This window comes from Dendrobates tinctorius, unplaced genomic scaffold (assembly GCF_039654945.1).
Source record: "Dendrobates tinctorius isolate UK_male_01 unplaced genomic scaffold, ASM3965494v1 ptg000133l, whole genome shotgun sequence".
NCBI lineage: Eukaryota > Metazoa > Chordata > Amphibia > Anura > Dendrobatidae > Dendrobates > Dendrobates tinctorius.
In genome coordinates, this window is record NW_027361801.1 from 19,213,669 (window position 1) to 19,226,833 (window position 13,165).

At 50.5% G+C, this 13,165-nt stretch overlaps 1 protein-coding gene across 4 annotated transcripts in view; it reads left to right on the forward strand.

The window, feature by feature from the left end:
- The first annotated feature begins 6,695 nt into the window (after positions 1-6,695).
- Positions 6,696-13,165, forward strand: part of LOC141048114 (integrator complex subunit 6-like) — a 72,888-nt gene continuing 66,418 nt past the window's right edge. For all 4 annotated transcript variants that reach the window (XR_012219962.1, XM_073543525.1, XM_073543528.1 and 1 more), the window contains exons 1-2: positions 6,696-7,030; positions 7,110-7,187. Coding sequence is in view for 3 of the 4 variants with exons in the window: in XM_073543525.1 (XP_073399626.1) it covers positions 6,920-7,030; positions 7,110-7,187 (189 nt within the window). In the remaining variant the exon portion in view is untranslated. The remainder of the gene's footprint in view (positions 7,031-7,109; positions 7,188-13,165) is intronic.

Sequence of the window (13,165 nt, forward strand, 5' to 3'; positions counted from 1 at the left end):
CAGCGATACATCCGGCAGCTGGAGAGCAGGTTGACGGCTATCGAGAGCGCCAACTCAGCTGCGAATGCTGCACTAGCTGCTGCCCAGACAGTCGCAGAGGCTGTCACACGTGTGCCCACGCCGACAATCTCTTGCCTCCCGCTCCCCGACAAGTTTTCGGGTGACAGCGCCACCTGTAGGGGATTCGTCAGCCAGTGCTCTATTCAGCTGGAGTTGCTGGCTGCACGGTTCCCTACAGAGCGGGCTAAGGTGGGGTTTATTGTCTCCTTGTTGTCTGGCCGGGCATTACAGTGGGCCACGCCACTGTGGGAGCGTGGTGATCCCGTGGTTCAGGGTCCTGCTCAGTTCCTTGCGGCCCTGAAGCAGGTCTTTTTGGGACCACGGATCACGCACGATACCTCACTCCAACTACTATCCCTAACACAGGGCTCACTCTCGGTTAGCCACTATGCGGTCCGGTTCCGGACACTGGCTTCCGAGATAGAGTGGCCGGACAAAGCATTAGTCCCGGTGTTTTGGAGTGGGTTAGCTGAGCACGTGAAAGATGCTTTAGCCACTAGAGAAGTTCCCACAAGTCTGGAGGAATTGATTGCAGTTTCCACCCGCATTGACCTCCGGTTCACGGAGCGCGGGTTGGAACGTGCACAACCCAGACGAAGGGTTAATTTGGCTCCCACATTCTCCGAGCCGCTAACTTATCCGGCTCAGGAGCTTTCGCCCTCCGAACCCATGGAGGTGTCTCGCACCGGCTCTAAGCCACGGCCGATGCGAAGCTCGGTACGTTGTTATCAGTGCCGCCAGTTTGGTCACCCGGCCAGCACGTGTCCTCTGCGGGCGAAAAAACGCCCACGACTAGTGGCCGTAGGTGGTGGGCAGTCCAATATGAAACCCTTCTCATACAAACCAGTATTCCGGGGTATCTTAGACAGTGGGTCTTCCACTTGGGAGGCAGAGGTTACCGTGGATTCTGGGGCCGAGGGAAATTTTATGTCCTCTATCTTCGCCCAGAAACACGCTATCCCCCTGGTATTATTACCACAGCCTCTGACCATCAGGGTGGTTAACGGTGCCCCGTTACCCTCTCAGGTGACCCATCAGACAGCTCCACTCGGGCTCTCTATCTCACCCTCTCATCGTGAGATTCTGTCCCTGCTCATTCTGCCAGATGGCATCGACCAGGTGCTTCTGGGAGTTCCCTGGCTCCGTTGCCATTCCCCTCACATTGATTGGGCTTTGGGGAATATACTGGGATGGAGCAAGGACTGTGAGGGAAGGTGCCTGAGGGGCAGTGTTTAGGCGGCTTCCACTGAAGTGCCTGCGGATGTCTCCGCGCTCCCCAAGCCCTACCACCAGTACGCGGACGTCTTCTCTAAGAAGTCTGCGGAGACGCTCCCGCCGCACCGTCCCTATGATTGCCCGATTGATCTCCTGCCAGGCACAGAACCTCCCCGAGGCTGTGTGTATCCTTTATCACTCCCTGAGACAGAGGCTATGTCTCAATATATCCGGGAGAACCTGGCTAGGGGTTTTATCAGAAAATCGGTGTCACCGGCTGGCGCAGGGTTCTTCTTCATACAGAAGAAGAACGGAGAGTTACGTCCCTGCATTGACTACAGAGGTCTCAGTGCTATCACGGTTAAAAACAAATACCCTCTACCGTTGATCTCTGAGTTATTTGACAGGTTGCGGGGGGCCCGGATCTTTACAAAATTAGATCTGCGGGGGGCATACAACCTGATCCGCATTCGCGAAGGAGACGAATGGAAGACAGCTTTTAATACCAGGGATGGCCATTATGAATACCTGGTTATGCCCTTTGGCCTTTGTAATGCGCCAGCTGTCTTCCAAGATTTTGTCAACGACGTCTTCCGCGACATGCTCTCTACATCGGTGGTGGTCTATCTCGATGACATACTCATCTTTTCGCCAGATTTGGCCACCCACCGGAGAGACGTCTGCAGGGTCTTCGACCGTCTGCGGGCGAACTCTCTATTTGCCAAGCTGGAGAAGTGTCAGTTTGAGCAAGAGTCCTTGCCGTTCCTGGGCTATATCATCTCGGCCCAGGGGCTGGCCATGGATCCTGCCAAACTACAAGCTGTAATGGACTGGCAGGAACCCTATTCCCTCAAAGCGGTGCAGCACTTTTTGGGGTTCGTGAATTACTACCGCCAGTTTATACCACATTTTTCCACACTGGTGGCTCCTTTGGTTGCTCTCACCAAGAAAGGAGCTAACCCCAATGCTTGGTCGGAACAGGTCTCCAAGGCTTTCTCGGCTATAAAATCGCATTTTGCCGGCGCTCCCATATTACATCGTCCCGATGTGAATAAACCGTTTATTCTGGAGGTAGATGCCTCTTCCGTCGGTGCAGGAGCAGTCCTTTTCCAGAAGGACGCTCAAGGTCGGAAGCATCCATGCTTCTTCTCAAAGACCTTCTCACCGGCGGAGAAGAATTACTCCATCGGTGACAGGGAGCTACTAGCCATGAAGTTGGCCTTTTCAGAGTGGAGACATCTCCTGGAGGGGGCTCGGTTTCCCTTCCAGGTATACACAGACCATAAAAATCTGGTCTACTTGCAGACGGCCCAGCGCCTGAACTCCCGTCAGGCTAGGTGGTCGCTTTTCTTTTCTCGCTTCCGCTTCACCCTGCACTATCTCTCAGGAGAAAAGAACGTCCGTGCGGATGCTCTCTCCCGCTCGGTGGTTTCAGCGGAGGAAGGAGAGGCTGAGCCTCGGTTAATTCTCCCGCCGGAGAGTTTTACGACCGTGGCTCCAGTCGCTCTCGAGTCAGTGCCACCAGGCAAGACCTTGGTGCCTCCTCGGCTACGGCCAGAGGTCCTCGCCTGGGCACATGCCTCCAGGGTGGGTGGTCATTTTGGCAATAAACGGACCACTGAACTCCTGGCAAGGTCATACTGGTGGCCACATATGGCTCGAGATGTTTAGGAGTACGTGCAAGCATGTGTCTCGTGTGCTCGGAACAGACCCTCTAGACAGAGGCCGGCAGGGCTGTTGTATCCCCTGCCAGTGGCGGATAGACCTTGGGAGATGGTTGGCATGGACTTCGTGGTTGGCCTGCCCAAGTCTGGTGGCAGTACGGTCATCTGGGTGGTCACCGACCATTTTTCCAAAATGGTGCATCTGGTGCCACTCGCACGGTTGCCTTCCGCTCGTGGTCTTGCCACTTTGTTCATAAAGCACGTATTCCGGTTACATGGTATGCCGGACAAAATCGTGAGTGACCGAGGCCCCCAGTTCGCGTCTCGGTTCTGGAGGGAGCTCTGCAGCTTACTTAGCATCGAGCTCAATCTGTCCTCCGCTTACCATCCCGAGACGAACGGCTTGGTCGAGAGAGCCAATCAGACCTTGGTCACCTACCTACGGCATTTTGTATCTGCCAGACAGGATGACTGGGCATCCTTGCTACCTTGGGCTGAATTTGCCCTAAACAATGCAGTGGCTGATTCCACGGGTCAGACGCCTTTCCTCCTAAATTACGGCCAACATCCTCGCGTCCCTGTCCCGAAGCCAGTGTCCTCCGCTGACTCCAGGGTGGCAGACTGGGCAGTGGAGGCACGGGACATTTGGGACCGCACTCAGGATGCTATCCGTGCCTCTAAGGAAAGGATGAGGGCGTCCGCCGACACGCATCGGCGACCCGCTCCAAGCTTCTCCCCTGGCGACATGGTGTGGCTCTCCACCCGAAATATCAAACTACGGGTCGAGTCCCCCAAGTTCGCGCCGCGATATATTGGACCATTCAAGGTCCTTGAGCGACTTAGCTCGGTGGTCTACCGCCTGGCTCTTCCTCCACATTTAGCCATTTCAGATGTGTTCCATGTGTCCCTCCTCAAACCAGTTCACATGGCCCGGTTTTCCGAGTCATCGGCCGGGTCGTCAGACTTGTCATCTGACGAGTTTGAGGTTAATGCCATCGTGGGGCGCAGGTTTGTGCGTGGCAAAAAGTTCTATTTGGTGGATTGGAAGGGTCACGGTCCCGAGGCTCGGACCTGGGAGCCGGTGGAAAACATCCACGCACCGCTTCTAATCACGGCCTTTGAGCGCAGGGGGGAGGGGGCAATGTTAGGCGTTGGATTCCTGACGCTGCACAGCGGGAATCCAGAGCCAGACATCCGGTGGTCCCCCATTCCGCTCCGACTCCTGCTCAGCAATCACGGCAAGCCAGGCATTCTGCCCAGACTCGTTCTGTGAGCCTGGATGTTGCTGTTACCTCTGGTGCAGCAATGGTAGCGCAACCTGCTCTGCAGAGAACCGCTCCAGAGGCTAAGTCCTCGTGCCGTGCTACTGGGCATGCCCGCAACTTGTCCTCTCAGTGGAGAGCAGGGGTCACATGTCCAGGTCCTGCGTAAGATCTGATTGGTTCTTCCCAGGTTACTGGAAGGTCCCGGAAGCGCATGGCTATAAAAAGCCCGCATGGCGGCTCGGCCATGCGCTAGTGTAGACCTACTATGCTATGTGTGAATGGTGATGGATGACTTATTATGAAACCCCTACCCTCTGATATTACGAGTGGTGACAGAGTGTGTATAGTCAGCTGCAGGTAGTGGCTAGCTATTTGCCACTGTGCTACCGCACCTAGCACTAGCGCCCGTCGGTGTCCGCCTGTCGGCACCGTTGTCTAGCGGCGTGAGTTACCGCCGCGCCTGCGCTTAGCAGTTCTGCCGCGCTGCGCTTAGCAGTCCTCTGGCGTTCGCGGTTGCGATGCCCCCGCTGGTTACCTTGTGCGTTTAACAAGGCCAGCGTTTCTGTATTTATTTGTTAAAAGGTTTTCTGTGCGTGAACAGAGCCGGCCTTAGCTGCTCGGGTGACGTTAACCCGAGCGCACTACTTCACTCATTGGAGTATCTGCCGTTGTCCAGCAGCGGTCTTGTCATCTACCGCACGGTGGACCCCGGGCGGCGAACGCACCTGGTATTATTTTTATTAGGTGCGTTCCGTCTGGGCTCTGTCCTGGGCCCTGTATTGTTCAACATCTTTATCAACGATTTAGATGAAGGAATTGAGGGTAAACTGATTAAATTTGCTGATGACACAAAGCTAGGAGGGATAGCTAATACTAGAGAAGAGAGAGAGAGGATTCAAAAAGATTTAAATAAACTGGAGAAGTGGGCAGCAACTAACAGAATGGTTTTTAACAGGGAGAAATGCAAAGTACTACATCTGGGCAATAAAAATGAAAAAAGCATATATAGAATGGGAGGAATAGGGCTAAGTGACAGCACATGTGAAAAAGACTTGGGTATACTAATAGATCACAGACTGAATATGAGTCAACAGTGTGATGCAGCAGCAAAAAAGGCAAATGCAATTCTAGGATGTATTAACAGAAGCATACAGTCTAGATCACGTGAAGTCATTATTTCCCTCTACTCCTCTTTGGTCAGACCTCATCTGGAATATTGTGTCCAGTTTTGGGCACCACATTTTAAAAAAGACATCAACAAACTGGAGCAAGTTCAGAAAAGAGCGACCAGAATGGTGACCGGTCTGCAAACCCTGTCTTATGAGGAAAGGTTGCAGGATTTGGGAATGTTTAGTTTGCAAAAGAGAAGACTGAGAGGAGACTTAATAGCTGTCTACAAATATCTAAAGGGCTGTCACATTGTAGAAGGATCAACTTTATTCTCATTTGCACAAGGAAAGACTAGAAGCAATGGGATGAAACTGAATGGGAAGAGACACAGATTAGATATTAGAAAAAACTTTTTGACAGTTAGAGTGATCAATGAGTGGAACAGGCTGCCACGAGAAGTGGTGAGTTCTCCTTCAATGGAAGTCTTCAAACAGAGGCTGGACAGACATCTGACTGGGATGATTTAGCGAATCCTGCTTTGAGCAGGGGGTTGGACCAGATGGCCCAGGAGGTCCCTTCCAACTCTACGATTCTACGATTCTATGATTCCGCCGACCATAACAATGTAGGGCTGCTTGGACTGAATCCCCAGGCTCCACACTGACACTGCAGGAGGCTAGGGTCGGTGCTTTCACATAATTTGGTGAAATCTGTGCTAGGAATGTGGTTGCGTTAGGGGCTGAGTTCCTTATGAATAAATGGTTTGGGGGTTACAGACTCCATTTAAAGGCTTTGTAGTAAGTGGTTTGTACCAATTGCAGGCGTTGCCCTGTAGCCCCAGGGACCCCATTATATGGACCTTCATGGGGCTGAGCATGTGCAACTCCGCTCCATTGTGCTAAGGGGGTGGTGGACAATACTGAGCCATTTTCGGGATGTTGGGTCGCCTCCCCATATGTTTGGCTATACGTGGTCAAGTCTTTCTATCTCAGCACTATAGGGCCCCACCAAGTCCTTAGCCACTCCTTATGACAGCCCACCACCCTTCCACCTGCAAGGTGTGCCCCTGGAGGAGCCTGACCAGCCCTATGGCCACCCACACAGCGAACCCTCCCATGCCCACTTGTCCTAACAGCCCAAAAATGGACACCGACCAAACCCCGTCAAACTACAACTCCCACAAATCAACGCGGTTTCCGTATAAGAAAAAAATTCCAACGCCCAGCTCATGAATATTCACCCATCCAAGACCAGGCAGCCAATGGGACGGCGCATGACCACGTGATACCCGGGTATGGGTTTTAGAAAGAACTGCTCATGAATATGTAAAACCCAGGCAGCCAATAAGGCGCCGAGCGGTCACATGGTACACGGCTGAGGGTTAGCAAGAGAAGTTATCTATCGGTGAACACGGTGAAGAGACTCAGAGCTCGAGTGAGCAGTACACGGGGCGGAGGGCCGTCCGGCGGCCGGGGACCCATAACACCACAGAGAGGGGACAATACCCCTCTAACCCGCCCCCCCAACTCCCTCCCGTATAGACAGCGGGCCGGGGGCAATAGCAGGCTGGCGCTCGGTGGGGTCACCGCCTAGCATGCGCTGAAAATGCCTATTCTCCTGTTCCTCATAGACACGTCCGCCTCTATGAACCAGCGGACGTACTTGGGGACGACGTACTTGGATATTGCCAAAGGCGCGGTTGAGCTATTCATGAAGGTAACGCGCGCCGGGGCGGAGGTGTGCTGTGCTGCTGTGTCTGTGTATTCACTCCCGTGTTGTGTTTGTGTCCCCGCAGCTGCGCGCCCGGGATCCGGCCAGTAGGGGCGACAGGTACATGCTGGTTACGTATGACGAGCCTCCATACTGCATCAAGGTAACGCACCCCGCCTGCCCCCGCTCACACCCGACTCCGTGGCGATTTGTTGCAGGAGGACCTGAGAGGCCGCCATCCAAAACCCAACTGTCCAGAGAGGGGGAGGAGGGGGGAACACTGCCTGAGGTGGCCACCGGGGAGGGCGGGGGCGCCCGTGCAGGCTGAGAGGGGAGGGGGAGGTTTCGGCGGGAGTAGCCGGGTCGCAGCCACTGAAGATGGCGGACATCTTGCTTTTGTATGGGGCTCGAGCGCTTGAGATGGAGGTGGGGCGGAGAGAGCGCTGGAGGGGCGGGGGAGGTGACGTCATCACTGCCGCTCTCTGACTGGTGGAGGCTGGCAGCCGGACACGCCTCTTCCTGTTTAGCTGCGCTGAGCGTTGATCGGCAGCAGACTCCATAATACTGTGCCGCCACCTCCCCCGGGCGGGCGGCCTCACACTGAGCTGTCATCTGCCCGGGCTCGGGGGGCGCTCGCCTCACACGTGGGCAGCTCCGCATTAACCCTTTAATGGCTGACAGTCTTCATTAGTGCACACCCCATTGACAGCTGTGTGACGGCCTGTGTTTTTTTTTTTTTATCTTCCAGGACAGTTGCCATATAATATGAGACCCATAGGGGGTTCCATATAATTCCGCCATGGTGTTTTGTGCCTACAGTGGTCACGGTGCAGGCATTCCTCATGGCGTGTGATTACACGGTGTATGTTTTCTTGGCCAGCTGGCTGCCAGGTTTTTACCTTGATGATGCCGCTGTTATACTTGTGAGGATCCCATCAGTCAGTTTCTGGTAGCGGCTATGTATCAGCCTTCCCCCCTCGCTGTATGGAGCAGGTTCGGCTCCCTGGCTCTCTTATTGCCAAGTGTTGGCGTGCGTTTCTCCAGACTGCAGCAGCCCGCCACAGGTGCCATGTCAGTGGTCCGAGGCCATCTGCCCCCTACCTATCCCAGCACGGCGTTACGTCTTGCTCGAGTCACATCGATGGTCCTAGAAATTAGAAACCGCGTTGGAGTCTTGTGTAGCTGTGGTCAGCGTCTACGGACTACTGACGTGGCACCTGGCCAAGAACTGGAGGCCTGTGAATGGTTTTGCTTATTTCTAGACGTTTTACTCTTAAAGGGGATTTCAGGATTAAAAGAAATTGGGTTAAGAGCATGAAAGTGACTTAAAAAAACCTGTGAGGGTACGTTCCCACAGTCAGTAAATGCTGCTGGTTGGACGCACTGTACATTCAGCATCCAGATGTTACAGCATAGTGGATGGGATTTCAAGAACTCCCATGCCCACTATGCGTGCTCCGACGCCTCCGGCTTCCCTGCGGAGATGGACATGTGGCATGTCAATTTAACTTTCAGAAACACAAGTCTCCGCAAGATAAATCTCACCCGTACAATGTATAGGATGCAATGATTCTGCACGGTTCAATGAACACATGCGGAGTCACCTGCGTTCTAAAGCAGGCAGCGCTTTGGACATGTGCTGCGTCCAAAGCGCTGCTGATTACTTGCGTCCCCCACAGTTTCATCACCTGGTGGCGGTCGTCCTTATTGGCCTTTGACTAGTTCTCATTACATTGCTTTAATGTGATCTTGTTACATGCAAGTGACTGCTGCAGCCAATCAGTGATGCATTTACAGCACAAGACCGCTCAGGCTAAGGATTGGCTGCAGCGCTGACCTACATGCATGGAAGTAAATGGTTGGGCAGGAGCTTCCAAAATGTCAGTGCTGGAGCTATGGGGGTTAGGTCAGATGAGGTTTTTTTTTTATTAACTTTTCCTTTAGCCCAATTATTACATGCCGGAAAACCACGATTAAGTGTTCACACAAAATCTTCATATTTCTTCCTTACTCATTGCAAAAGGGAATATTTGTAGCAAAAATAGAAACACTTCACACTTAAGCCCTCCCGCTTAACTTTTTTTTATTGAATGTGTATTTGCATGTATTGTAGTCTGTGTAATAATGTATTCACTGCTGTTCTGCTCGTCTTCTCAGTGATGTCACTGCCCTTCAGACTATCTAAGTCTAAAGTCGCTGTTATAACTGAAGCCTATAGAGCAGCATTGTGACGCACCGACTTGTGGATGAGAACAGTGCGACCCGGAGAGAGTGCAGAACGGTGATGTCACTGAGAAGAGGAGCAGAGTGTATTCACTCACACTACAGGACACATATATATATACAAACATTTAATTGCAAAAATATGTACATGGGAGTGCTTCTCTGAAAGCCGCACCACAAGACTTGGGTCTGCTGTAGCGTTTGTATGGGCAATATTTTTTTAACAACTTAAAGTTGGGGTTCATAGGAGACATATATTCATATATATTATAATGTGTTGCACTAATAAAAGTAAAAAAATCAGTTTTCAATTGCCCTGCTTTTCCTCCCATTTGAAATAAGAAAAAAAAATGTGCCCTGCAGTTAGGTTTTTGGTGTCTGTGTTGTTTGTCTATTAGCCTGTGGCTATTTTATCCAATTATATCATTAGTTATATTTTAGCACTTCGACCCTGCTGAATCTCACGCTTCTGTAACTGTCTGAGCTCTAACCCCGGTTTGGCTTTGAGATGTTGTCATTCTGATCCTGTGATGTGGAACTCGATTTTACTATTTTTCAATAAAGTCTCATATTTTAAGCAAGCTGGCATCTACTTTTATTTGCTTTCTGGATGCTACATTTGGGCCTATCTGAGTTCTCTGCTCCTACACGCCCTGAGCCGTAACGTTGAGCTGCTTTCAACAAACTTCCATAGTATTTGTGTAACTTTTACCCGCACAGTGAATGCCATAAAACCAAAGATAGTGGTGGAGTTGTGCGTTTATCACCATTTCTTTTTCTTCAGTAAATCATAGTAAAATGAACGAGGTCGCTTAAAACTATAGCTCGGTCCACAAAAAAACAAACGGAGGTGTCAATAGAAAAATAAAAAGCTATGGATCTTGCAAAGGAGGAAAACAAAAGCTAAAACCCATACATTTGCTGCATTATGGGGTTAAAAGCTCACCTGTTTTGCTTCTGCAGTTTTCTAGTAATCCAAATGACATCTGCAGCATATACTTTCAAACTGTGAATATACGCGTGCACTTTGTATCGGCACCTATGGCATCATTTTATGAAGTGCCTGCTAGAGGTTCTCTAGTAACGGGGTCTGTGGTGACAGATTAGATTTTACCTGTGCCGGACTGCTTTACCATGAGCCTCCTGCCATCTATTAGATTGGCAATTATGTATTTCTTTTAGAGGGTTGTATAGGTGAAGACATGTAAAACTGACTGGTCAGATTTGGCGACACAAAGAGCTCTGTTCGCCTCAGCGGCTAGGGTTGCACGAGACCAATAAAGACAGGCAAACTTACGGTTGTTTTTTTCCTGATTACAATCTCGAATTATGTTAGCCATGTTGGATTTTTTGGGGCACAAAGACTCAACCAATGATTGAGCAGCCAAAAAAATTCAATCATGCCCATTTTTTTTTGTACTGAACAATAACAGATGGTTGTCGGTCTGCCATCGCTTAAAATGAACGCTCATGTCCCTGAAGCTAACGATTGTGGTCGAAGTCGACCTTTGAGTATGGGTGCATTGAGGCATCAGGAGTGGCACTCACTGCTACATGTTCAGCTGTTCTTGTTAATACAAAAAACACAGGACTGATAAGCAATATTGTAACTTCTAAGGAACATCCACATGCTGCAAACGCTGCATGTTTTGTGTGGATGTCACCCTATGGATTGGAACTTTGCAGCAGAAATTGACATGCTGCGAATTTAGAGCTAAGGTTTCGTTCATACGAATGTGTTTCACATACTTCTTCGATCTTTGTTATTCACAGAACGCGTACTATGGAGCTGTTTACATCTAACTTTTCTTCTCCATTGACCGATTTGACATGCTGTAGTTTTGTATAAATCAGATGAGACTCATTCATTCCAGTCTATGGGTGCACAAAAAAAAAATCAGATGCCGTATACAGCCACAGTAGCAGCCAGTGTGTGTGTTGTTGTTTTTTTTTTTTTTTGTTACGGATATTTTGCAATTTTATACTATGGAAAACTGTCAATGGTCTTGTACCGCTTTAATTAAAAAAACAAAAACAAAAAAAAAGACCCTGATTGCATATGGATGACAAGGGAGGAAAAAAAAAGGTTTGTGATTCCTGGATGAAACACTGAATGATGCATCGCAAAGGGGGAAGCTACAATAAAAATTAGCAAAGGTGGTTTCCGGAGCTTTGGTGCAGATTCTTAAATCCAAAGGCCACTATGTTTGAAAAGTAGCTGAGATTTGTAAGGCTGGTTTCACATTCGCGCTTTTTAAGCGCACGCACGGCCGGGGGTAGCTCCGCCCCCGATCCGGCTCTCTGCCCGGCGTGCCCGCCCCTTCCTTGTAGCGCCGCCTCCTAGCGCACAGCGGCGCCTGCGATCGGCGCACCCTATCTTTAGCATAGGGTGCGCAGGCCGTGCGCTAGTTGCGCTTTGACCTGCGCTGCGCACTTTTGACGGTGCGCCGTGCGCGCCAAAATCAAACTTTTCGGATTTTGGCGCGCACGGCGCACCGTCAAAAGTGCGCAGCGCAACTAGCGCACGGCCTGCGCACGATCTGCGCACCCTATGCTAAAGATAGGGTGCGCCGATCGCAGGCGCCGCTGTGCGCTAGGAGGCGGCGCTACAAGGAAGGGGCGGGCACGCCGGGCAGAGAGCCGGATCGGGGGCGGAGCTACCCCCGGCCGTGCGTGCGCTTAAAAAGCGCGAATGTGAAACCAGCCTAAGGGCTCCTCTTCTTCGCTGCTGTTGTATTGTGCTGCTGATTTTGTCCCATTCCATGGCAGATTATATTTTTTGAGAGCAGTTTAAGAAATGGATAGGGTAATGAAGCCTGTGCATATCTTGTCCCTGGTAAGTCGGAGAATATGGGTGACGTGGTGGGTAAAGGCGACCTTTACAGAGTAGAAGGCTGTGTGCACACGCTGTGGATTTTGCTGCGGTTCCGCAGTGGTTTTGGCCGCTGCGGACCTGCAGCAGTTTTTGCTGCGGTGTACAGTACCATGATTCCCTATGGGAATCAAAAACCACAATACAGACGGTGCGGAATTTTCCACGCAGATTATCTGCGGTTTTCAATCCGCAGAAAGAACTGACATGTCAATTCTTTCTGCGGATTCTGCTGCGGTTTATCATCTCCTCCATTGAGGAGATGAAAAACCGCAGAGCAATACGCAGGTAAAACCGCAGGTATTTTGACCTGCGGTTTCACCTGCGGATTTTACAAAATCCGCGCAGATGAATCCGCACCTAATCCGCAGCGTGTGCACACAGCCTTAAATGTAAGGTGTGACTGCAGGATGATCTACTCATTTGTTTGACAATTTTCTGTGTCCCATTTTAGGGAATTTTTTTTTTTTTTTTTTTTTAAAGCTGGGAGAAAAAAAAGGGTGTGGATTTGGTTTGCAAAAGTGCTGTAAACTTCTCTGCTTATTTAATTCCTTGCATTGAAAGGGTGAAGTTTTGAAGAAAAAAAATTAAATTGACGTGTCATGGTTTTCCACAGCGATGGTACATTTACACTGGATTTTTTCTTTCTAAAGTGCATGGGTGAGCTTTTGACCCTGCAATCCACACTGCTGTAGGAGGATCTGCCATATATGTGCCTCATGGGAACACAACCGTGGTCATTCTGAGTGCCAGGCATGGATGGGCGGCCAGGCAGCAGGTTTCCTTGCCAAATGCGTGGCACCTGCCGACAGGTGTTCTTCTGGTTTTCTGTGGTCACTAGTAGTAGATGGCAGCATTGCTCTTTTCCTGCGCATTGCAGACCTGCTTTGTGATATTGATATTTTGGGAGATCTCGCATGAGCAGTTCACTGGCACATAATGACAGATAATTAGTGGGTGAGCCTGGAGATATTTCAGCTGTAATATAATGTAAGCATTGTCCTATAATCACATGGAAATTATTTTTCTTTCAGGCAACTTGTAAA